Source organism: Mchenga conophoros, linkage group LG22 (genome assembly GCF_057382185.1).
Source record: "Mchenga conophoros isolate Kocher_MC1m ecotype Shallow Benthic linkage group LG22, M_conophoros_male_GT1.1, whole genome shotgun sequence".
NCBI lineage: Eukaryota > Metazoa > Chordata > Actinopteri > Cichliformes > Cichlidae > Mchenga > Mchenga conophoros.
In genome coordinates, this window is record NC_140546.1 from 15,955,402 (window position 1) to 15,980,683 (window position 25,282).

Here is a 25,282-nt window from a genome sequence, read left to right on the forward strand (position 1 = left end):
CACTTTAATCTTACGTGTAAGTACCATTGAAACTCCCCATTTTTATACATTTAATCAATAACATATCTTAATATAAGAAAAAGAACTGACATTTTAATAGCACCTCTAGGTTTTTATATATAAATGCAATCCATTATTATACATCATAAAGAAACACCTCTGTAGTAAATGAAAGAAATCTGTCAGCATGAGTCTTTGGGCTTAACTTGTAAGAAGTAAAATGTGTAAAATACAGAAATCTATAATTTAATTAACTTGGTGTAATATAAATGTCCACGGGGGAGGTCTTTATCAGTAGGAAAAGCTGTAAAACTTGTGAAAACAGAGTTAAAAGTCCAAAATGCATTTCTATTTTTGAAAGCTGTCCAATGGGCCAGAATGTAGACTACTTCTGGCCAATTCTGGCCCCCGAGCCGTATGTTTGGCACACCTGTTATAGTGTTTTTATAGAAGATGCTCATTGCATCAAGCAAGATGAAATCCCCTCAGAAAGTGTCTAAAAGCCACAATGAAAATTAAAATTAGTCATCATCCAGGCTGTTGCCAATTTAACCTGTGCAGCTGCTACACCATCATCTTCAATTAATCACCTGACAATCCCTTCTGAAGCAGTGCAGCCTGACATAATACGAGTTTTCAAAGCATTTAGTACTTTGTCAAGCATTAGAAACACTAAATACTGCACCCTAAAAATCAAACTTTCCAGTACAAGTTTAGGAAAATAATAAGAACTAGTAAAGGTGATTATACTCCATTCATAACACAGGGCAATGCAGGGCATCCCTGTGATTAGTCGCCTGAAGGATTAACTATTCAAGCCTCAGTTAAGTAGCTCAACTTGTATCTTTGCTGTCGTCAAAACCTGCAACACTGCCTGGCATGGATGGTGGTGACACTGAGCTTTAAGGCTATTTGAATGCTGAGAAATTAAAATGATCCTTTACACGTAGTTCAGCATGTTGTCTCTCCAGGGCTGAAAAAACACATTCTATAAATCTTCTAAAAGATATCTGATGCATAAAATGTTTTAAGATAGTAGTATTGCTTTTTTATTTGTGGATAATCATCAGTATTCATCTGTCAAAAGTACAAACACATATCAGTGATTCTTCATTCTGCAGAAAGAGCCTGAGGTTGCATAGCTGCATATCGGAGAAGCAGACAAACAAATACACATAGAATCCTTTATGAATTATGAGCATCCCCTGAGCCAAATTATTCCCTGATGTTTCATTAAAAATCAGCTCTGTTCAACGTACTACTGATCCCAAAGACCAGGGTGACAAACAACACGAAGAAGGTACTTTCATTCAGTGGAAACGCACACCTCTGTAAGCATAAAAAAGGAGATATAATAAGCGTCAATCTTAATTGGAGGGAAACAAACAAAGAAACTCTTCATCTGACAGATATATCTACAGACAGATAATTTACCCACAACTACAAAGTGACATGAGAGGTGACGTTTGGATTTGAAAATTGGGAGGGATTTACAGAAAGTAAGTGTAGGAACAGGTGCCATATCTGAGTTCATGGGTTTCTATAACCCAACAGAAAATCTTACACCACCCTGAGTACATTAGTGCAGTCAGCGCAGTGTTTTTCATACAGGGAGCCTAAGAAGATGCTACTCATGTAACTGAAGAACTCAGTGAAAGTCTTGAATGAATAAAACCAGAATGCCAGTAACACGCTTGTCAGTGTGCTCCATTTTGTAGCAAAACATGAACAAAGCATCTGCGCACAACAGCCTGAAACAAAAGCCTGGCAACACCGGCCCACAATATTCACTTTGCTTATTGTCTGGTATGACTCAGTAGGCACTCGCCTGCTACGAGCTACACAATAGATGACAGACAGTTTACCTTTCACTCAGATATCAACATCAACTTTTCCTTCACCTGATTTCAGAAATGCACCATCTTTTTCAGGCAGGCAGGAAATACATGAAAAAAATAATGTTTTTTCATAAATTGAGGAAGCCAGAAGACAATGTAAACACTCCCCACATCTTATAGACTGACTCAGCTCTGGAAGTCCCTGTTAAACATTATGTCATGAGGTTTCTTCACTGCATGAGGACATTGTGATTTGGCATTGTGTGAAAAAAAACAGCCTGCACCACAGAGGGGCCTTTTTATAAACCAAAATACCAAAGTCATAACCCGGGAGACGGTCTCCCCTGCGGTGCAAAAACCAGAGAGCTTAAGCAATTTAAAAACCAGCATGCTGAATGTTTCTCTGCAGCATCTGGATGGAAAGAGGCTGGATTTCCCTTTAAGAGACTGCCTGATTTAAGCAGTTTTGACACTTTCTGACTCGACAATTTAGTTCGTAGAGACTCATTCTCATTAGGGCCCTCCTGGAGTAAAAGAGAAGACGTAATCAAACCTAAGGATCCTATTTCCCACACTAGAAGGAAAATACAAAAATAAATAGATATATAAACACATGACCTATGTACAAAGATTGCAGATACAATCTCTTTACAAGATTTTACAAGTTTGTGCTGCACGGTAATATTTTTAGAAATACACAAGTGCTTCACTTTATAAACATTTGGTCTCAATCTAATGGCTCAGGCTGATGTTCCAGTCTTAAAATTTGCAACTTAAAATAACTACAGTCAAATAAGTAACGACATTCATCCCAAAGCTTTCCCCAGCTTCAACGTCCATAACAACTGGCATACACCATGAAATCTAACACTGGACCCACATCTGAACCTTTAGAGTAGGATCGTGAAAACTAGACAGGTAACATTCCAAATAAGATTTTCCTTAAATATTATTAAGATTGTTAAGAAGCCTCTGCATCAACTTATTTGTATATATGCTTTTGCATCCAGACAGCTGAGGAAAGAATGTATAAAAATGCAACATTCAGGGCTACAGTGCAACACTCAACGCTTTATCTAATTGTCCACATGCTTGCAGCATGACACTGGTGTATTCATGATATGAAAGAAGATGCTCACCACAGGCTGGTCTGGCCAGCTTGTAATTATGTTGCTAAGATCTCTTTGAAAACATCTTTTTTGATAAAACACATCCCCCGCAAGATGTTTGGGTTATACAGACTATAAAAACAGATAACAGAGCTCCTGCAAGGTCATCCACAAGCACCACGAGCCAAAACTGAAAGAGCAGTGCGTACCGTGTCACTGTCGATTAATATAAACGTTGATCCAGTTTGTGGATGCTATCGTTTCTAGAAGACAGCTAATAAAGCACAAGTTTGGCGTGTGAGGCAATGCTGGTTCTAGCCAGTGGGGTTATGTCCTGTAAATCCTGTTACACCAGCCTGTCAGTCAGTGTCACTTCAGGTGGCGTTTATAAATCCCAGGTAGCAATGTGGCCTGCGCACACCTGCACGTCGGTTTCGGGAAAGTAAAAGGAAACACTTTAGTAAGTGCAGACATGCAGCATAACAAAGGAGACCAGCAGCGGCTATGCTAACCACCCCAACCCCGCCCGCCCCATGCCCGGCTGTCAGTGCGAAGCAGGGCGCATGTTTGCGGAGTCCGACAGCTGATAGCGTAAAATGAAAGGAAGGGGGGGCAAAAGCGCCTGACAGACCCCGGCCGCGACAAAACAAGTTGTCGACAGCATTAAGTCGCTACTTCAGAGTAATGAGAGCAGTGTCAGTGAGTTGTGCTAGCACCAAAACTGAGAATCATACCTTTGCTTTGCCGGCCTCCAGCTTCTTTTGCCTCTCCTCGTCTTCCATCCCCGCAGTCCCTGTGGCTAAACAAACAGAGAAACTGCCTCATGCGAAGTATCCGCGAGAGAAATTTAAAAGCTAACCGCTAAATGTCCCTCTCTCTATATGACTCGTGGCTCGCTCCCAGAGACTTCCACTGGCATTAACTAGCTGTCTCCTTGTTGGTAGTCCGCCGCCATGTTTTCCACGTAAACATGAGACCCAGTAATGATGACGTAGTGTAGGTGCCTTCACAGTCACGCCCACTGGCAGCCAAACGGTGGTGCGTTCACGCTCAGTCAGAAATACCGTCCAAAACAAGATCGTCTTTTTTTACCACTTCAAATTTCTATATAGAACTATTATGTTATGTTGTTACTGTTTCTGCTGTCCTCTTAGCCATATCTCTCTTTAAAAAGACATGTTTATTGTTAGCGGGACTTTTACTCCTGGATAAGTAAAAGATATATAAAAGTAACATTGTGGAAAAGTGACCACAACTCCCAAATAGTGTCAGGAATGTTTGACAGATTATAGCCCATCAAGTCACTAACAGCAGGCAAATACAGGAAATCATATTTTGGCAGGTGATCACTTTTTGGTATGACCACACAATACTAGAAAAAGTTTTTTAAATACTTTAATTCATTTATAAAAAATCAAAGTTAAAAATTACATTTTGATATATGTGTATATATATTGTCATTAAAAAGTCTGTTGGCTGATGACCAGAATCTGTTATTTATTGCAAACCTCCACCTACTGAAAAATGAAAGTGTTTTCTTACACAAGTTCTCGCATGGTTGCTGAATTTTCTCACAGAAACTTGTTTTCAGGTACCAAATTCAACTTCCAGCTAATTAATTTGAAAAAATTATGTCACTGTCAAGCTCTGATTCTGACTTTGAGTAAAAGAAGGAGTGACATGACAATTTATTCAACACAGTTTTAGTATATATCTAAACAACAAAAACAAAATAATAATTAAAGTAAAAGTATAACCCTGTATCCAAAAACAGTGGATAGATTTACTCTAACTAATTTTAACCACTGTGTATCCTGTTCTTGGGCATGCCCCGCTAATGCCTTTGGACCAGAGTACTGTAAAGCTTAATGATGCCCAGTGGATGAGAGCATATTAAGTATTTCTATGTACAGCTACATTCTGCTTCTACTTTACCATATTTTCTTTGCAACTACTGTACTTTGCACTCATAAAGTGATATACAAATCAGTGAATCAGAAATTATGATCCAATATATACATGATTCTGAAAAGTGATATTCTATATAATAAGTACATTTACTTTAGACACTAAGTATATTATGATTTAATAACTTGTTCACCATGAAACCACATAAGCCTTTAATATAAATGTTACTTTTTTGTCCATTTTTTTTTCACTTTGTGAAACAATTATCCAGCATATTCAAACCAGTTTCACTCCCTGCCACTTGAATGCCCCTGATCCTATTGGGTAGCTTTGAATCTGTCTTCTATAAATATATCTTGACTGATAAAATAACGGAGGCAAAGGCCAGATGCTATGAAAATAAAATACACGTCTCTCCATTTGTACCCACATAAGTATCTCATAAAAATGCATTTAGTTGGCGTCTACCGTTGAGGGTGGTGATGAAACACTTCCTGACTGCTTTAAATCCAAACAAACCACTTTTCTCCATAATTTATGATTCTCTTTTTTTCTCTCTCTTTGTGGTTTGAAAGAAATTTGTGAATTTGTACAGCCATTACAGAAAAGTGTGCTGAATTTCTCACGATGTAAAAGATTATTTAATGCAAAAATAATACATTTAGTGCTAATTATTAATAAGCCAGTCACTATATTTGACTACAATCCCATAAATTTCCCTTCATTCTCTGCAGTCTGAAGTCTGCTTGTAAAGTCTGCTCAGTTTCTATGGTAACAGGCGAGGAGGAGAGGTTGCCAGAGCTGTCCCAGTTGAGAGTTTTCTTTTTTAAACACAGAATATTTTCATATCAAAGATGTTTGCTGCTAATAAAGGATCCAGCTGTCACCTCGCATTCTCCAGCATGGCGTTTGAATGGGCTGCATCACCAAGAGTGCTGCCATATGTTAAAGAGGAAGCACGTGAGCTGTCTCAGCTGAATGGTGCTGCAGGTAATATGAGAGACTGGCATCGGTTTCTAGGACAGATGGGGATGATTAAAATAAATGGACAGGCAATATTTTACTCACAGCCTCCATGTGGGATTGATCTTCAGTCTTAAAATAGTTTATATTTAATTAAAGTAGCGTATTCCTGGCAAACTAAAGGCCTTTTATCTTTCCTGTCATTTTCCCCCAAATAAGTCAGCGATAATATAAACTTTGTGGCTTGATCATTAGATGAACTAATCTTCTTTCTTTAAAGTTTTTATTTGATCACCAGTGAGCTAATAGGAGATGTGGGTAGTAATTCATAGGGGTCTTTGCTGGGATTTTAGAAATCTAGAGATTATTTCTTACATGTTTGCTTAAACTCCATATTTCCCCAGGGCATGCCTCAAACTGCACATGTAAGACTAACAAATTTTAGCCAGTTTTATTATTTCATACTCTTTGATTATTTCATTACACCGTTACATTTTATTTCAATTTCCCTGAGATTAAAGTCCAGGTGGACCAACATTTATTCCCTTTTTATTTGCAGGCCAGTCCAGTCTTAAACAAATATCCTACCTAAGCGTTTTGCCTCAGTTTCATTCGAAGATTTCTTGTTCTAACATCCAGGCTAAAATATTCCTGTAGAATTATAAAATATTAAACTTTCCCTTATACTTCCAGAAACATACCAGTAGTAGCAGTAGCAGCAGCAGCAGCGGGAGAAGATGCTCTGTGTCTTCGGCTGACGGGGGCTGAACAGCTTATTGTCTGGCAGATTTTGAATTCCACCCATCTTCTTTTGGACATTCTCACCAGCCTGATCTCACCTGTGAAAGCTTGCTGTTTGAGCACCAGCGTCTGCAGGAACTTTTGAAAGTTTCGTCAGCCTCTGAATTATTGATTCACTCAGGGAGTATACAGAGTCTACAATTACCCAAGTGACTTTACCAAGACAAGCTCAACAAATGAACAGCATGCATGCTATATTTATAAGTCAGAGGGTGGTGAACAAAGGCTGTTAGAATTAAGATGATAGAAACATCTAGATACTGAAAAGTAAAATGAAACCACTCTAAACCATTTTTCTTATAACACTTTAAATACATATGGTGGAAAAAAGATGAAAAGGAGCCTTAACTAATCTAGATTATCATCACATCCAGTGCTACAGCTTTTTTTTTTAAATTAAAGTGTATTTATAGCCCAGAAGTGTAATATACGGTAGTTTCACCTTCTGAGATCCTCATATGATTACATTTTTTTTAAAGGCTTTTCTTCATCCTTATACTTCATTCTGCTCAAAGTATTCTAAATTTTATTACACAAAGGAGACTTTGTGTTATACTTCATAAACCCAACATGTAAATATGAGGACATGGCTGCAAAAACAAGCCAAATCATGGCCTATCCACCACCGTGCTTGACAGTAGGTGGTGTGCTGACATGCTGTACTTGGCTTTCACCAAACATGGTGTTGTGCATTATAGCCATAGATCTCCACTTTGGACTTTTTAGAGAGAAGAGGTTTTCTTCTGACAGTCCATCCAAACAAGCCATACTTGTTAGAGATTAGCAGCACTTGGCTGCCACTTGCCCACTTAATTCCTATGGAAACAGTAAGGGTATACTACCTCTTCAGTGTTGTAAGCGACTGATAAAGTCCTGTGAAAACTTCACGTGACTTTGTATTACTAAAACATGTATGATCCATTTCTATGTTTAAGAAATCTTGGCATCTTGTAATCTCTTATGAGGCCAAATAACTTTTATGGGGGGCTAAAAAATATATATTTCACACTCCAGTAGGGTTAGTTAAGTGCAACAAGAAAGCTGGAAGCTCAGCAACACGTGGGAATGTCTCTGTTTCAAATACAATAGCAGCGTAGATCAGATTGAACCACTCTTACCATTTATGGTGTCTTATAACCTCTCTTTATTGTCTGTCATAGAGTATAAGTAATTAAAAGACAGACACAAAGACCATAAGGGTCCCTAAAATACTTTGGATAGGTTTAAGAAAAATGCAGGTGTGCAAATGCAAATGTAACTGTGACCTGTGGATGTGTGAGACGAATTTGAATCGAGACTCCAGTTGCCCAGCTGTTGCGATGGAGCTCACTTCAGTCTTAGAGCAGCAGAGCAATGTGTATTTGCATAATGACAATATCAGTGTCATGCATTAAAATATGCATAAGTGGGGGGACTCATCAGTAAAGAGACGCACTGGGTCAGTACGTTTATCAGTGGTAGGCTGTGAATCATAACACATGGTAAGTGTCCTCTTGTAGCTTGTACGAGAGCATCTGCTAGCTGAGACAGAATTAACTATTGATGCCTGCAACAACAGTCCAGTCCTCTATAATGCTGTGTTTTTATTATGTGATTGAAGCTTCCCAGGTTACTGAAAAATGTCATTGCTCTCCGAGAGCTTCACTAGTGACTGAGCACACTGTAATTTAGAATGTACAGTATGTGCAAAGCAGAAAAGCACTTATTCAGGGGTCATCTCCATGGAGATGTCCCTCAAATTGTTTGTGAAAAATTCAGGTTTTTATCAAACTAAGAAAGGAAAAATTCTCGATGCACACAGACCATACATTTTTGAAGGTTAATTTTAATTAAACCATGTCTTTAAATTTGACTAATGGTAAGGAAATACATTAATTTACACATCACTTACGCAGGATGTAGTGAATTAAAAAGAATTTAAAAAATCAATATAATGTTTGAAAATTGATATTGAACAATATTAATAGAAATTAGGGGAAACTGGGCAAATGGCCTAAGTTTTTCTAAAATCCCGCTTACCGTCCTTACACCAACCATTCACAACATCTGTGTAATATTGTGTGGATCGTCCTAAAAGCTCTGATGTTTTGGAGAATTAACATTGAACTACTGGGTATCCTGTGCTTTCTGGTCCTGTGGACTGTGAGGTGGGACACCTGTGGATCAGGTTCAGGTGGGAATGTGTGTCATTTGGAGGTCTGATTAAATCCTTAGACACCTAAGTTTATCAAATTATGCACAGTTTCTGAGGTGAGCCATGCTGGCGGAATCTGCTGCCAGTGAAAGGCTCTGTTGTCATTTGAGTGTGCTTGTTCTGCAACAGTAAGCAGATGTTTGGTACATGTCAATGTAAGATCCACACCAATGCCAAGATTTCCTAGCAGAATATAGCACTGTAACGTTATTCACTTCACCTGTCATTGGTTGATATGTTCTATTCTTTCAAATAGAAGATCTTTGCTTCCATCTAGTGGTTATAAATCAGTATAAAGGCAATGGCTTTACAGATTTCAGAGGAAATGTGCAGAAATGACAAGGAACAGGTGAGAAGTCTCTGATTTAAACACGCAGAAAAACACTAACAGAAAAAAATTAATCACTGTCAGCAGAAATATGAGGCTGAAAAAGGCAATGGCTGGAAAACCTAATTAAAAATAAAGTTAAACGGAGTGTTAGCAATATAGTCAACAGCAAAAAAAAAGAACGAAAATAACGAAACTTACACTGTATTAGATTATCTGAGAAAAAACATGTTTCAGAAGATGTGAGGTGGTGTTTGGCACAAACTCCACCATACCAGTTGTGTCGCTATCGTATTATTTTGTCATTTAACCTACAGCCAATAAATATAACGAAGAAGAAGAATCTCGCGAGAGTTCTTGGAGTTCACGTTACCGGCATGGAAGAAATGTTGGCTTTTGGTATGTTTTTAATACTTTTTAAAGCAGACTGGTACTTAAAGGGCTATTACTGATTAGATATTGTACACCGCTAAACAGAAACGACTGTGTGCTTTGGTTGGACTCTTCAGTTAGTTATTCCCGGGCGAATAAATAAAAGCTTCCCTTTGTATTACTAACGTAAATAACTTTGCCAAAGTAACGTACGCATTATGTAGTAAATAACTAGTAAATGGCCAGTATCAAGCAGTTCACAACTAAGTTTAAGAATACTTGTTTGGAAAGTTTCTGTTACTGGTGTAAGCTTGGAGCGGTGTGTCAGCAAATCAGATTAGCAAAGAAAAAGATTAATATACCAATGTCTTAATGGTTTCACTAAAGATTCATATATTTGTAAATTAACATATCCAAAAGTAAACCAATCATATCTTACTAATAGCATCTGATAATAGATGTGCTCACCAGTTACCTGTCTGCATCTTTTTTGGCCAAGTGGCTTTTCTTTTTTGTTTCTTGGCTTTTCTTTAATTATATTAAAGCCTTTTTTTTTTTAATTTAGCAAAAGTGCTGTGAAAAAACTTAAGTACACCCTTATTACTTCCATAGGAATTAAGAGGGTTTGTAGTAGCTAGGTGCTGCTTATCAAATGCATGATTGCATGAGTTTTTGGCAATTTGCTGGTCTGGAGCATTCAGGTGTGTGTTAACACAATGCCGCAATTTTTCCAGGATCTCTCTGAAAGCTAAAGCTTGGCCCGAACTGGGTCATGCTGCAGGACAATGATCTCAAGTATAGCAGCAGCATCTACAACAGAATGTCTGAAAAAGAGAAGAATCAAGGTGCCGTGGTGGCCCAGTTAAAGCCCAGACCTTGGCCTGACTGAAGTGCTGTGGGGGGGGCTCCACCACCTCCACCACCTCCAAAATTCCTCTACAATGTAGTGAGAGACTGATAAAGTCACACAGAAAACAGTCACTCCAACTTACTGATTATAAAGGTGGTTCTACAGCTGTTAACCAGTGGGGTTTGATTAGTTTTTCACAGGACTGCAGCTGTGAAAACTGTCTTTTCATGAGTGTATATTAACATGTTTTTTCTTGTCTGAATTGCAGTGATGCTTCAGTGTGGCCCTCCTCAATAAAAATGGCAGGAGTTCCTGGAGTGAGAGCCCTCCTCACTGTGCAGCGATCGGTGACATTGCAGCACAGCTTTTTTGGCTTCACTCCAATACATCTTCCATCAGCCTGCTTCCCCAGAAGGCTTTACAGTACTTCGACAGGAAGTACTGAAACAAAGCCGCCGGTAAACCCGGAGAATGAATCTCTGCTCGAGAACTTGAACCTCATGGGAGTTGACGTGAGGATGGCACGCCAGCGTCAGCCTGGGGTGCTTCGTAAAATCTTCACTAATGAGAACGGCCTCGCTCAGTTCCTGCAAGGAAAAGGTGCCGGCCGCAAAGTCATTGCTAGCATAATATCCCGTTATCCCCGAGCCATCACTCGCTCCATTGAACACTTGGAACAACGCTGGCAGCTGTGGAGAAACATCTTCCAGACAGACGCAGAAATCGTAAGCATCCTGGATCGCTCACCTGAGTCGTTTTTCCGCTCCAGTGATAACGACAACTTGGAAAAGAACATAGATTATCTGGTCTCACTGGGACTAAATGCCAAAGATCTCCACCGGCTGCTGACCACAGCACCGCGCACATTCTCCAACAGCTTAGAGCTCAACAAGCAAATGGTGGAGTTTCTGGAAGATATCTGCACAGAGCTCGGTGGAAGTAACCCAGAGCAGTTTGCAAAAATGGTCATAACAAGAAATCTTTACATTCTAATCAGAAGCACTAAGAGAGTCAAGACAAACATCGACAACCTGAAAGCATCACTTAAGTTGAGTGATTCAGAACTGCTGGCTCTTCTTCAAGGCCACGGGGCAGAAATTCTGGACCTTTCCAACGAGTACCTGAAAAAGAATTTCAACAGCCTGGAGCAGAAGATGACCGCACTTGGCTGTCGGAAAGCTGATGTTAAAAAACTGATCATCAACTATCCGATGATCCTCTACATTGGGCCTGACACTCTGAGCTCTAAACTAGACTGTCTTTTAAAAGGAGGAATAACAATGAAGCAGATACTGGAAAAGCCCAAAGTTTTGGACTACAGCACACAAAACATTACAGGGCGACTAGAGGAACTGAGAAGGTTGGGCTATGACTTCCAGAAGAATGGCATCAACATCCTTGATTCAAGTCGAAAGCGGTTTGCCGCAAAAATAGAAAAACTTTCTGCCTCACCAGAAGAATGAGTGTAGCTTGCTGCCTGTCAGACAGTGTTGGCTGATACTTTTTCATCTTTTTGACTTAAGAATAATCAGGTTTTATGTTCAGAGATAATATGATTGAGCTCTTTTAATATCCCAAACTTAATTCCAGTATTGAAATCTAAACATTGTGCCTGTGATATTCTTCTAGTCTCACAAAAGTAATTAAAGCAGTAAAAATAATAAGTTGAAGGTCTGGGGACATGGAATTACATTTGAAGCTAATGAGTAAAAGGAAATTGTCAGTGGATTACCCATTATGTAATGTTTCAGCTCAAATACCAGGTGTTTTAATCCATCAATACGCTGTCTTGGAATTAAAAAAAATGCAAAAGATGAAATACATTTGACTGAATGTTTCATTCACAGGTAAAGTTATGGAATGACTTATGTGATGTTTGTTTTTAAGCACTGAAGAAGACTTTTGGGCCATTTTAAAACCAACACATGGTAAGAGTCATTAAGAAAATGGGTTTTTCTTTTAGTTAAATGACTGGAGCAAAGATCTCCATTTACACTCACCATACAACTTTGTTAGGCACACTTTGCAAATACCAACTTGGACCCTCTTTTTTTCCCTTCAGAACAGCATGACACAGATTCATCTGAGATTTTGGTCCATTTTGAAATGACAGCATCACACAGTTGCTGCAGATTTGTCCGCTCTTCATCCATGATGCAAATCTCTTTTTAATATATATTATTAGAATTTAAAGGATATTTGTCAGCATTTGTTACTTGTTTGAATAAATATTACAATGTAAACATCAATTTTGGAGGGCATATGAATCACAGGCATGTAGAAATCGCATGTCTCAAACAAATGCATCAAAGCCACATCAGGCAGGCTGATAACACATTTTATTGTCATTCGAAGTTTTTAGCTCTCAAATGGTTCAGTCAAAACAAAAGGAAAGAAAACTGCACAAAATAACAAAACTGGATATAAATAGATACATTATTGAATAAGGTTAAAAACTAAAAATAATACGGTCTAAAATAAACAATAGTCAGTTAAACTAAAAAGCGAGGGCCTTGTGAACCGGCTGCCGCGACAGACTTGACCAAATTGACAAAGACTAACGATAAAAACATTTCATGTATATTTTTAATTTGTTTTACTTAGTCACACTCCAGCCCAGTAGGTGAATCTGAGTGCTGGATTTCAAAGGCAATGAGAAAGATTTGCAAGCGGTTCGCGGAACCAATGTTGAGCAGCAGGTTTACCACGGACGTATCTAAGGTGCTGCACAACGGTTTCCTCGCGATTCTGGGTTGTGCATGTCCAGTTGTGGAAAAAAAAAAACCCCCAGGAACTTTTGACTTGATTTCTACGTTCTGTACATCAGTTGTCTTTTAACTTCACGGTTGGAGCAAGGCGGTTGTTTACTCAGTATATCGGTAAGTGGTCTAACTCAGCTACAAGAGGAAGCTAACTGGTGGAAGTGTAAGGTTAAATATGGAGCACAGAGAAAAGCAGGCAAGCTGATTATGATAATAAGGCAGTACCTGAACTGGTTTAATGTGTGCATAAAGTGTCCTAACGTAGGATTGGGAGCTGAATGGTCCTGTGAAGTGTTTAATTAGAAAGGTGTTATTATGTTGCAGGAAGAGAGACTGTGATGGAAACAGCGGAGGAGGTGAACGTTTCGAAGAGTGCAGACGTGGCTGCAAAGGGTGAAGCTGCGATCAAACCAGAGTAAGATACTGTTAATAACTAAGAAAACTGTGGAAATCGCATTTATATGTTTTTGCAACAGATTTCAGGAGAGGGAAGCTGCAAATTAGAACAATCTTTCTCCAACTTTCAAAAGAGACAGCCATGAGTCAGGGGACTGAAGATAACGCCAGATTTTTATGATGAACGTAAGCCAGTTAGTAAGATGGGAGCAAGCATAGCTGAATAAATAACCATGTGTTTGAGTTTATGAAAGAACAAAGCAGACCATCTGACCTGAGCAAACAGCACAAGCAAGGTACGTGACTATAAGGAGGCTGTCTGCATCTGAACTTGTTAAGATGTTCGTGTGAATTTATGTGAAAAAACTGTAGAAAGTGTCTACAAGAGATAATAACTCGTTTACACAACATAAAAAATATGGCCCTGTAGGGGTGAAACAGGGGCTTTGCAACCCCCAGTGGCGTAGTAAGGACTTACTGCCTTTATTTTCAGCCTTCCTGCTGCTTTGTCTGATGAAGCAAAGAGTGTTACACTGTCAGCAAAAAGGCTGTTGAAGGCCCTCAACTCTTTGCTTTCAGTGTTTCAGTGACCCATGCTACAGGGTCTTACTGGTTTAGCATAATTTACTCCCATTATGCTCTTTTTTCCCCAGTGTGAATATAGTTCATACTAAAATGCTTTAGTGACACACAGACTGTTTTTACACATAATTTAAAACAAAATTTATCAGGAGGATTCTTTCATCATCTTCTTATGTTTGCAGATTCCTTACAACCAAAGACAAGTTTCATGGGTTGTTAGACTCAGAGTGGCAGAGCTCAAAAAGAGAGAAAGCCAGTGAAAGTGATGCAGTTGAGGATTCAAAGGAGACTTCTTTGGAGGAACCTGAACCTAAAAGGCTGAAACAAAATTTTGAGGGTAGACCAGATGGCAAGCGTCTTCGGGGACAGAATAAGTCAAGGCCGCACACAAAGCCCACAGCCTACGATGAAAAACGACTTTGTCACTCAATCATTCAGGTATGAAGCTCTGACTCTGCATTCAAAAAGGCTCTGTGCAATACATTTTGATCCATATAGTTATTTTTGTGACTCCCCCCCCCCCCCCCCCCCCCCCCCCCCAATAAATTTAGAACAAAGAATGCCCCTTTGGAGCAAAGTGCTTCTTTGACCATGACATTGTCAAGTATATGGATTCGAAGCCTTCCGATATTGGGGAAACCTGTCACATCTATGAAACATTTGGAAAATGTGCCTACGGTTTGTCCTGCCGCTTCGCCAAGGCCCACACTACGCCTGACTTCAAATCCATGGAGAAGGCCGATCTGGTCAAGGTGTATGAAGGCAGGACTATGGTGAAGAACAACATGAGTAAGGAGCTCCAGGGTCGCCTGAGGAAGCGATCGGTGTCCTTCGAAAAGTCAGAAAAGTACCTGAAAACACTCTCAGACAACAAAGATAAAGGAGCACAGCAAGGCGACGGTAAGACAAGTGAAAAGGCTTTTATAAAGAATGCTGCCATCACAAATTTTGCTCATGCTTTTTAGGAAGAAACAGATACTGAGTATGTCACTCAAGCCTCTTTTTCACTAGTACCCACTTGCCTCGGCTCGGCTTGACACGGTTTTGGTCGTTTTCCATTACAATTGAGTAACATCTATTGTGCGTGGGGTCGTTATAGCAACACAGCCAAAAGTCCAGTGATTTACAGCTTGTGATTTTCTATTTTTGTGAAGGGGACGTTCTCATGATTCATCAAGTGTCACCATTAATTGGCTTTTGACCAGCTCACCCAGTTTTAGCAGATTAAATACACTCCTATTCTGTTTCTTTTAATCTGCACATGTGTTGACCTGTTGCTTACATACTCATACATGCATTATCAATTTTAGTGTATCTTAATTTGTTCCTTTGTCTCACTCATGGGATCTATGTGCATCTGAATTTTCTGCTGATCCAGCTGGAGAAAAACAGCCTGTTTCTAGTGAAGTACAGGTAACCTTTTCTACCAACAGCATTCCCTCTTACTGACCACTCTGTCATTGAGCCTTATGTTTATTGCGTGTGTTTTTCATGTTTCTGACTAACTGTAGACCAGCTCAGATAAACAGTCTGCTCCAGTGAAGACCGTCGGCCCGTTGACTGATGCAGATGTCATCAAGCTGCGCCCGTGTGAAAAGAAGCAGGTATATCTCTTCCAGTCGCTTTCCTCCAGAGTTTTCATGTCTGTTTAAACGATAAACAAGGTGTTTTAATAAACTGTTCTAATCAGCAGACATCTGATACTCATATATATATTTAGGGAATATTTACACGATTTAAATTACAGTCAAATTGCATTGCTTAATGCCTCTTTTTGCCTTTGTTCTTAAGGTGGATTTTCAAGACAAGCTCTATCTCGCCCCTCTAACAACTGTAAGTACCATCACACTGAAATCAGTATTGGAGTTAGTGGTAGTTGTGTTTTTTAATATATTTCTATCTTTAAATCCAGGAATGTAGCAAGTGCAATTAAATAATGACCTGTAAATGAGGTCTGGATCTGATAAAGCAAGTATTTCTTTAATTTCTTCAGTGTGGAAATCTGCCTTTCCGTCGCGTGTGTAAGCGCTTTGGTGCAGACATCACATGTGGGGAGATGGCCATGTGTACAAACCTGCTGCAGGGGCACCAGTCTGAGTGGGCCCTCCTGAGGAGACACGAAAGTGAAGATGTGTTTGGTATTCAGGTGATGTTTAAAATCTTCTGAAGGATTCAGTCCTATAGAGGGCGTTGTTGGTAAGACGTCTGGATTTGTGTGAGAGTCCAAGACTGTGATTTTTTAAAGCCTGAATTGCGTCTCTAGGTGGAGGGCAGTTTCCCCGACACAATGACGAGGTGTGCAGAGCTCATCAACAACAACACTGAAGTTGATTTTGTGGACATCAACTCTGGGTGTCCCATTGATCTCGTATACAACAAGGTAAACTCTTAACTTGCCCCCCCCCCCCCAAATGCTCAGACCGTGACTTTTTTTTTTTTCTTTCATTTCCTAATAGACAAATTGAGACTTCCTATTTTGCAGTCAGATGCATTTTGTGTGTTTATACTACAGCACAAAGAGCACAGATACCAGCATTTGAGAGGAAGTGTTAAACATTAATATGACAGTCACTGACAGATGGCCTTTGTTTTTTCCCATCAGGGCGGAGGCTGCGGCTTGATGACACGTACCAGAAAATTTGAACGAATAGTCAAAGGAATGAATTATGTAAGTATGACTTTTTGCCTATTGTATGGTAATGATGCAAGAAGGAGAGTTTTGTTGCTCTTGTGGATCATTGCAAAGTTACAATTCAGTTCAATTTTATTTATATAGCACCCAATCACAAAAAACAGCTGTCTCAAGATGCTTTATATTTTAAGCACAGTATTTGAGGGAAAAACCCAATTCCCCCTCGAAAAGCATTTGGCAACAGTGGGAAGAAAAACTTTATTAGATCCTGGCTCAGGGAAGGGCAGCCATGTGCTGTGACTATTTTAGGGTGAAGGGAAGAAGACAGGATAAAAGACACACAGCCTTCAGTTAAAGGCTGAATGAAAACCTTTTTCTCCCTGTAGGTCCTTGATGTCCCTCTAACAGTCAAGATCCGCACCGGTGTTCAGGAAAAGTCTAACATAGCACACAAGCTCATCCCAGAGATGAAGAATTGGGGCGTCTCAATGATTACAGTAAGTAAAAGAGGAGCATGTTTGAGCAATGTGAAATCGTCCCTATGCCATAAATCAACATGATTAAAAGGAAATTTCATTTCTAGGTTTACAGAGTTGCCAGATGTAGCTGTAAGCATCCATAATTCTGAATCGGTATCATTTATGTAAATGTAAATATCCTATGGTGACGATTCATTCTCGAGATGTTATTCTGTTCGGTGATGTATAACATGTTTACATACGCCTCTCCTATTAAAAAACATTGACGCTGTGTTTTTCCTACAGTTGCATGGTAGATCCAGAGAGCAGAGATACACAAAGTTAGCCGATTGGGACTATATCACAACATGTGCAAAGCTGGCTAGCCCCATCCCACTTTTTGGTATGTGGATTTGTAAAGGTTACACAAAAAGACAAAAGCCTCCTGATGTTTAAACAGTTTCATGCATTTAGTTTGGCGTTCTCTAGGTTGTAAAACCTTGCACAGAATGCAGTGTAGTGTTTTTATTGTACATGTTTTTATAGTACATATTAATCACAGGTGATTTGGTTTTATTTTTCTAGGTAACGGAGACATTTTGTCCTATGAGGATGCAATGAAAGCGAAAGAGACCGGAGTTTCTGGGATTATGATTGCAAGGTTAGTGTCATACAAATACAAAGAAAACACTGACCACAAATTACTCCATAGGATGGAAGATCCTTATACATTATTTATGTATGTATGTATGTATTTATTTATTACCTTTTCTGGGTTCTCTATAGGGGTGCTCTCATTAAGCCTTGGATCTTCACTGAAATCAAGGAGAGCCGACACTGGGACATTTCGTCCAGTGAGCGACTGGACATCCTAAAGGACTTCAGCAACTTTGGCCTGGAGCACTGGGGCTCTGACACTAGGGGCGTGGAGAGGACACGCACCTTCTTGCTTGAGTGGCTCTCCTTCTTGTGCCGGTGGGCTACATCACATTTCAGAAATTTTGCATTTGTTCTTCTGTGAGCAATTCGATTCATATATTCTGTGCAATTAAGCTGTTTTAATATAATTTTAGGGTAACAGACTTATTTGTGGTCTTTTCCCATTAGTTTATGAGACTGGGGACATGTAATAGCTGAAAATGTGTGATAGACTATGTTGCATTCCACTGCATCTGACTCTCGCTGTTAAGTTTTCCTGTTTGCTGTGGTAAACGTTGCTTTCCTTCTCCCTCCATCTGTTCTCAGATATATTCCAGTGGGCCTGTTGGAGCGAGTGCCTCAGAAGATCAATGAGAGACCTCCGTACTACATGGGCAGGAACTATTTGGAGACACTGATGGCCAGTCAGAACGTAGAGGACTGGATCAGGATAAGGTGAGTACAAACATGCCTATTTTCTAGAATTACATTTCAAGATTGCACAAAATTAAGATTTTAAAAGTGCAAAATGTAATAATGAGTGTCTTATGAATTGTTTTCTACTTTCCAGTGAAATGCTGCTTGGACCCGTACCCAAGAATTTTGAATTCTTGCCTAAGCATAAAGCCAACTCATATAAGTGATTTTCTTTTTTGCTCAACTATTAAAATCATCAAGATTTGTGGGTTTTTTCTTCTTTTTTCTAATTTGTTCAAGAGATCAAGCTCAAAGACAGAAGATATTTTATGTTTTAAGTGATAAAGACTCTAGAATAGTTTGTTTATTTGACCTGTGTTGCAGTAGAAACATACATCGGTTTTCATGTAATTGAGTGCAAATAAATGTTTCGCAACAACAAGATGTTTGTGTCATTTTATTTTTCTATTGAAGGAAATTGTTTGATTTATTTGACCTTATTAAACAAACATACTGAACAGAGATCATCTGTCTGCATGAATTTTGTAAATATGTTTTGAAGTTCTATATTACCCTGGGTAAGCCCAGTGATGATTAAGTATGTAAAGTATTTTTTGGTTGGAAATATTTTGTTAAAATATGCAACAATAAAAAATAAAACAAAAGCAATAAGAGAATCTGAGCAAGAAGTGATAAATGATGTAATTAAGGCAAATAAAGAGGTTTTAAGGGAAGCTCGTTTTCTTCACTGGAAAAGTCAAACTTTTGGATTATTATCTTAAATTTGAGGTTTCAGTAAGAAAGTTGAGATTTTGAGATATTAACCCAACATTTGCATTTGGACTTTGCAATTTTCTTCCACAAGCTCAGACACGAATATTGTCATAGGCGGGGAAGAAACCACTTTCATCCCCGTTTCCTTATATATAAATAGAAGCTACTTTATTTAAAATATTTTGTAAGTCCAATTTTCTGGACTGCTTTAGTGCAGAGGTCATTTGATCTTTCTCAGCGCGCCCCACTAGTCCAGCTAGTCCACTTCTTAAACATGCCTGCGCCAAATTAAAACGAAAATAAACTAACATCAATCGAGAAAGATAAATTGTTGCGTTTTTTTTACATCTAAGGTTTACGGCCACCACAGAGAAACTTTAAGTGATTTAAAGATTTTTCATAGTATCTAAAAAGAAATTGCCATACCCTATATAATAAAATATTGGCCAGATTAATGTAAATTAAATGAATAATAATTAAGGTTGAAAATAAATAAATAAACAGGCGAGTTTCCTTCCCGCCTGTTTATTTATCCTTCCCGCCTGTAACGGGGCAGCAGGTGAAAAATCAGCAGCAGTCAGGTGCAATCAATTAAGCTAGAGCCAGTACTTGTAGCGGGGCGCGAGGCTTCCTGCAGCTGCATGAGAGCTTTCACGTGAATGGCTGGGTGTAGGCTCGAGCTGCTGCTAGTCCTGACTTGGACTCTGCTGCCGGTGTCCGTCCGGGGGTGGGAGCGCATAAATAAAACTGAGCTTCGCAGTTTGTATGAGCCCGGAGAGAGGGGCGAACCACATGACCCTACAGGTAAACGGCAGGGAGACGGTTGGGCAGGTGTATTTATCAGGATTGGTCACTTACGACTTGTGGCTTCTAACAGCTTGTTGCCTGACGGCTAATTCTGACAATCTAAGATATAGATTTGAGAGGAATGAACATCATGCTTATTACGCTACACTTCTAGCTTTTCCTGCCCATATGAATGGGGTTTTTACTTGTTATCAGTGACCTAACAACGACCTCTGTTGTCCAGATTACAGTAGTGGCCTTGACCAGGGTGAAGCTAAAATTCTTGAAGATGTGGTCCTTGAAGCCGAAGGTGTTGCCAGCAGTGAAAACTTTGACTCCGATGTTGACTATGATGACTTGGCCGTAGATGATTCTAGACCCACGCACTATGGTGGTGGTGTGGACCGTGGGTTCCAGGTAAAATTTGAAGATGAGCCTCCAAGGAGCTGGCCAGGCAGTTGTAATCCAACTGCTGCTGATCTAGAAGTTGTTTGCAGTGAAAGTGGCTTCCAAATTACTCTGCCAACAGGACCTTTGAGTGAGGTTAAGGTGTTTGGTATGTACTTGGATTAGATTTTTAGATTTGTAATAGATTGAATTGCTCCGTCTGGTAAAACTGGCATGTACTTTCTCCAGGCTCTGGGGACAGTCTGCTGCCTATTGTTGGTGCGCCAGAAAACTGTGGTTATGAAGTGGATCCGCTGAAGAACACCTTAACTGTACCCTTCAATGGGTGCAATGTGGAGCGGCATGTAAGTTGCTTAAGAGTTTCTCCCTTGACTGTTTTGCTTAACAGGAAGTCATTAACTTTATTTTACAATTTATTATAGGCGGATGGCTTCAGTCTACAGCTGTTGTACACCGATACACTTGGCCAGAGACGAGTGTCGACCACATCTTGCAACAAGTTTGATCCAGAAATGGTGCCACGTTCAGGTGGTGGGCCCTTGCCGTGTGTTAAACTGGTCAGAGATCCACAAGCACTGGTTCCACCACCTATGTTACCGGTTCCTCCAGTACCACAACCAGGATTGCCCCAACCAGCATTCCCTCAATCATCACCAACATTAAGACAACGTGAGTGGTTTGTAGAAGATGCTTTAACATTATTCAGATGAAATTAATTGTTTTTCCCTTTTTCAGATTGCAGCATCCCTGTGAGAGAGCAGGTGAGATGTGGTCATTATGGAATATCTGTCTCAGAATGTCGGGCCATGGGCTGTTGTGTGGATTTGCTAGCGTCTGTCTGCTACTACCCACTTGAAGGTAAGGCTAGTTTTTGACAGATGGTATAAATGTTGAATTTTTAAACTGTGAAACTTAAGTGGCTTTTTTCTATCCCTCCTGTAGAGTGCACAGTGGATCAACATTTTGTATTTGCCATTCGGTACAACTCTGCATCCATCCCTGTGGATCCTACCAGACTGATTGTTCCTGGAAATCCAGAGTGTAAACCAGCCATTGTTAACAACCAGGTCGCCATCTTTAAGTTCAAAGTTACAGAATGTGGAACCCATTCTTACGTAAGTTACCCCTTCAGCAAAGCTGTTACTTGGCAAACTTTGTAGGAATGCTTTGACTTTTTGGCGGCAACCTGGTATATGTCCAAATCTGGAATAAGAATGCTTTGGTGCTTGACTTGGAGATGTTGGTATATGCTACTGCAGGACTAATTTTAATGAGCGGTCATGACCAGCTATCACCCTGATTTGCCACTGTAACAGCCTACACGTTTTGCTGCTAAATAGCAGGGGGCAGTACTGCTGACAGATTGGGGGGGGGGGGTTTATGCAGCTTAAACTGGAAGGATGTCTCTAGTATGACATGTCTAAAGCTTGTTGACTGTCTGAACTCTTCCATGCGCCATCTGATCTGTCAGAATCAACTTTTAATCTAAACTGTCACTGGTATGAGGTTCTCCTAAAAGTTACAAAGGTTTTGAGACTTAAGCAGACACTTGGCTTTTAACATGCTGGCTTGTATTCTTGTAAATTGCACCTCAGTAAGTAAATCATCCAATGTGACTTGTGTTGACAGGATGTTGGTGAGGTGACGATATACCTGGCTGAAGTGCAGAGTATTGTTCTTGCTCTCAATCTAAAGTATGGTGTCATTACAAGAACTGATCCACTCAGGTTAGTGTCTTGTGCTAGATTTTAATATGCAAACACAAATCTAACAGACTGAGGGGCAGGGGCACATGGTGAGCAGTATGCTGTGTTCTAGACTGGCACGTGGTATTAATGGCTTATTTGATCTCTTGTAGATTTCTGATTGAGTGCCGCTATAACAAATGGGGCACTGCTCAATCAATGGCTAGTGTTGGCTACATGGTGAAGACCCCACCTTCCAGTATGCCTTCTTCAGTCATCTCTAACAGTTTATATGGTGTCGAGTTGAGAATTGCCAAAGGTTGGGCATTGCATTGTCTTTCCAACAAACTACAGTAGACAGGCTTGACAAACTCTGCTGGTGTGAAGACTGGCTAAATGCCTTCTGTTTCATCCCAACAGATGAGACTTATTCAAGTTTCTATGACCATCACCATCAGCCCTTGCGGCTGCTCCTCGGCCGCCCTGTGTATCTTGAATTGCGCCTCAGCTCTCCTAACGCAGATGCAATAATTCTTGTGAATTACTGCCTGGCATATCCTCGTTCTGCAAAAAATGCTCTGGTGCTAATCTATGAAGGGTAAGCACGACCATCAACCTTTTAGAGCTTGAAGGTTATCTTGAACTTCTGACTGCAAGTTATGCTTGTCTGCAGATGTGCCAATCCTCATGACCCACATGTGTCCATACTTAAAGTCAGCAATGTTCCTGGAGTGAATCATGAAAAACGCTTTATAGTGAGTGCCTTCCAGTTCATGGATCAAAGGACAAACAAGTACCTAAATGAAGAGGTGAGTTGGAGAAGTTAATGCTGGAACAGTTCCTAATTTACATGTGTTTAAAAAAAAAAAAAAAAAAAAAAAAAAGGTTGTCTGGGTTCTAAGCAGAACTGTTTTTAAAGTCAATGTTTGCCTTGGATATTGAAAGATTAACTTTGTTTTACTGTGTTCATTCCCTGCCAGATTTATTTCATGTGCTCTGCAGAAGTTTGTCTGCCAGCAGAAAAGAGATGTGATGAGCGGTGCTTTGATGGGAGGGTGAGTCTCTAAATCTTGGTGATAATTTGCAACTTGTTTAATGGTCTAATTAGATTCATTTTCTTCCAGGTTCAATAAGGATTTGATCTGGAAACTAACATTGTGATTTAACTAAGAAAATAAAGCCTTTTAATTCACTATGCATGGGTCTTTTGTCGTCATTAAGAACTGCAAGGTATAACTAGTGTGGACCTCAGGGTTTGGCATTTCAGATCCAGACATTGAAATGTTGTTTATTGAACTTATCAAGCACTAAAACATGACACAATTCAGTGATCAGCAATCAAAGACTGCGGTGCATGCTACACAATGGAAACATTGAGCAAACACATGAAATGAGATGATGAGAGCCTTTATTTGTCAGTTGCAGGTCTTTTGCCCACAACAGAGATGACGGACATTGCCGACCGTACATACAATACACAAACATCACATTGGAGAGACGGGTCAGGCTAGGTAGCGAGGGAAACGCATCGAAATGTGTAACACAAGGATAATACAGGAATGCACAGATATCAACACACCATAGCACAATAAACGCAGACAAGCAACATGGGAAAGAGTGCCAGTGTGTACATCTGATCTAGGACCGCTGCAATCTTTTGACTGCGCCTCCAACTGACCCGATGTCCACATCAGAGGGGAGGTAAGCATTTGAGGTGGCGTCGGATCCAGGGTAGGGAGGGTGATGAGTCAGTGAGTGCTTATCAGTATATGTCTGAGTGTCCATAGTTCAGCTGAGACGGTGTCCTTCGCCCTGCCAGGCTAAGTAAACAGTCTTCCAGCCAACCCAGGTGGCCTTGCATGGAATGGGAAGGAACAGAGTAAACAGTCGTTATCAGGGTGTTTTGTTCAGCTCAAGCCTTGTAGCTGGCGCAGAGAGGGTATCCGCATGAAGTGTGTGGGGGTGTTTTTTTTTTTTTTTTTTTTTTTTTTTTTTTTAAAAAAAACTATAGTGCGAACAGCTCATATTTCAAAGCAGTTCTACAGTCCAACACTGGTCCCGTTGGAGAGCCGTGAGCTTTGCCATACTTGCGTTCTGTGATGTCATTTCTTGTGCTCAAGGAGCAGATTTCTGAGAACTCACGGCAGTGTGCCTCCCCGAGATGTCATCCAATTTTGCACCCAGAGATGTTATTCCGGGCTAGCCCTTCCGAGATGTATCCAGTCTGCAGTCAGATCTTATTCTGAGTATTCACAGCAGCCGTAGCCTCTCCAAGATCTTATCCGTGCTGACTCAATGAGCCCATTTTGAGAAACTCACGCCTCTCCCATCGTTCCAATCCCAGCGGGCAGCCTTGTGGGGGTTTGAACAGCCGGTTCCGCTTTCTTAATTCTTCGATAAGTCTGGGCCAAGCCAGCTCCGATCAGCAAGAACCCTGTTACCATGGTTCCGAATAGGTAGATATCTTCAGCACTCAGGCTCACCCAAGCCCAAACTTCTCGTTGAGAAAGGGGTGTCAATTGCATTTAGGGACCAGTTGATCCAATCCATAATTCCTCTTTTAGGTTTTAGAGAACAGACGGAGTGTTCCAGGGAAAATACAAAAACGAAACAAAACACGAGACTAGACAAGGACATAAGCAGGGATGATAAGGGAGAGGAGGAAAAAGTGCGTCCGCCTCCTTCGAGAGCCAAAGAAGAAATATTGCATCTAGGTAAAATGACCATAAGTTTAGTGCAATTTCAAGTGTAGTTTGCCATCATACTGCATAATGTACTCAAAGGGAACCTGGGTCTGTCCTGGGGCCTCATTCCAGTGGGATGTGCTAGAAATGCCTGAGCTGATTCTTTTAGTCATGGAGTAGTGGGTCTGAGCCCCCCACTGATGGGTGAACCCATCAGACTCTGTCCAAAGTTTGTCTTCATCTAAAACTTGTAAAAAGCAGGGTGTGGAGGAAGAGCTGTAAAGGCGGTGTGACCTTGGTTGATTAGCACTTAAATGTGATTTGATCACAATTCACTGTGTGAAATGTGAAGCTGCACCAGTGTTGGCCTGTCGCTGTCAAGTTACTGTCAATTCCTCAGATTCTCATTGTGCCAGA

The 25,282-nt window shown here is 40.2% G+C and overlaps 4 protein-coding genes across 6 annotated transcripts in view; 3 read left to right on the plus strand and 1 right to left on the minus strand.

Moving 5' to 3' along the window:
* akap9 (A kinase (PRKA) anchor protein 9) overlaps positions 1 to 3,914 on the minus strand; it is a 68,125-nt gene extending 64,211 nt beyond the window's left edge. For both annotated transcript variants that reach the window (XM_085263264.1, XM_085263261.1), the window contains exon 1: positions 3,682 to 3,914. In XM_085263264.1, coding sequence (XP_085119390.1) covers positions 3,682 to 3,729 — 48 coding nt within the window. In that variant the 5' untranslated portion in view covers positions 3,730 to 3,914. The remainder of the gene's footprint in view (positions 1 to 3,681) is intronic.
* A 5,545-nt stretch (positions 3,915 to 9,459) lies between these two features.
* Positions 9,460 to 12,316, plus strand: mterf1 (mitochondrial transcription termination factor 1). The gene is made up of 2 exons (XM_085262213.1): positions 9,460 to 9,540; positions 10,632 to 12,316. The coding sequence occupies exon 2, from the start codon at positions 10,663 to 10,665 to the stop codon at positions 11,824 to 11,826; it is 1,164 nt and encodes a 387-aa protein (XP_085118339.1). The 5' UTR covers positions 9,460 to 9,540; positions 10,632 to 10,662; the 3' UTR covers positions 11,827 to 12,316.
* A 748-nt stretch (positions 12,317 to 13,064) lies between these two features.
* On the plus strand, positions 13,065 to 18,970 carry dus3l (dihydrouridine synthase 3-like (S. cerevisiae)). 2 transcript variants are annotated; one of them, XM_085263134.1, is made up of 16 exons: positions 13,065 to 13,321; positions 13,450 to 13,540; positions 14,286 to 14,541; positions 14,655 to 15,003; positions 15,482 to 15,516; positions 15,615 to 15,707; positions 15,895 to 15,936; positions 16,097 to 16,249; positions 16,367 to 16,483; positions 16,706 to 16,771; positions 17,122 to 17,232; positions 17,500 to 17,596; positions 17,779 to 17,854; positions 17,980 to 18,168; positions 18,439 to 18,567; positions 18,683 to 18,970. In XM_085263134.1, exons 2-16 carry the CDS (start codon positions 13,464 to 13,466, stop codon positions 18,753 to 18,755), a joined length of 1,863 nt encoding a protein of 620 aa, XP_085119260.1. In that variant the 5' UTR covers positions 13,065 to 13,321; positions 13,450 to 13,463; the 3' UTR covers positions 18,756 to 18,970. The 2 variants fall into 2 exon arrangements, with proteins under 2 accessions (XP_085119260.1, XP_085119259.1); XM_085263133.1 differs by having other exon boundaries at positions 13,066 to 13,242.
* A 953-nt stretch (positions 18,971 to 19,923) lies between these two features.
* LOC146549179 (zona pellucida sperm-binding protein 4-like) lies at positions 19,924 to 23,376 on the plus strand. The gene is made up of 12 exons (XM_085262205.1): positions 19,924 to 20,106; positions 20,333 to 20,644; positions 20,725 to 20,840; positions 20,919 to 21,165; positions 21,232 to 21,354; positions 21,439 to 21,611; positions 22,126 to 22,223; positions 22,355 to 22,500; positions 22,602 to 22,779; positions 22,855 to 22,990; positions 23,162 to 23,236; positions 23,306 to 23,376. Exons 1-12 carry the CDS (start codon positions 19,962 to 19,964, stop codon positions 23,312 to 23,314), a joined length of 1,758 nt encoding a protein of 585 aa, XP_085118331.1. The 5' UTR covers positions 19,924 to 19,961; the 3' UTR covers positions 23,315 to 23,376.
* Positions 23,377 to 25,282: the final 1,906 nt, after the last annotated feature.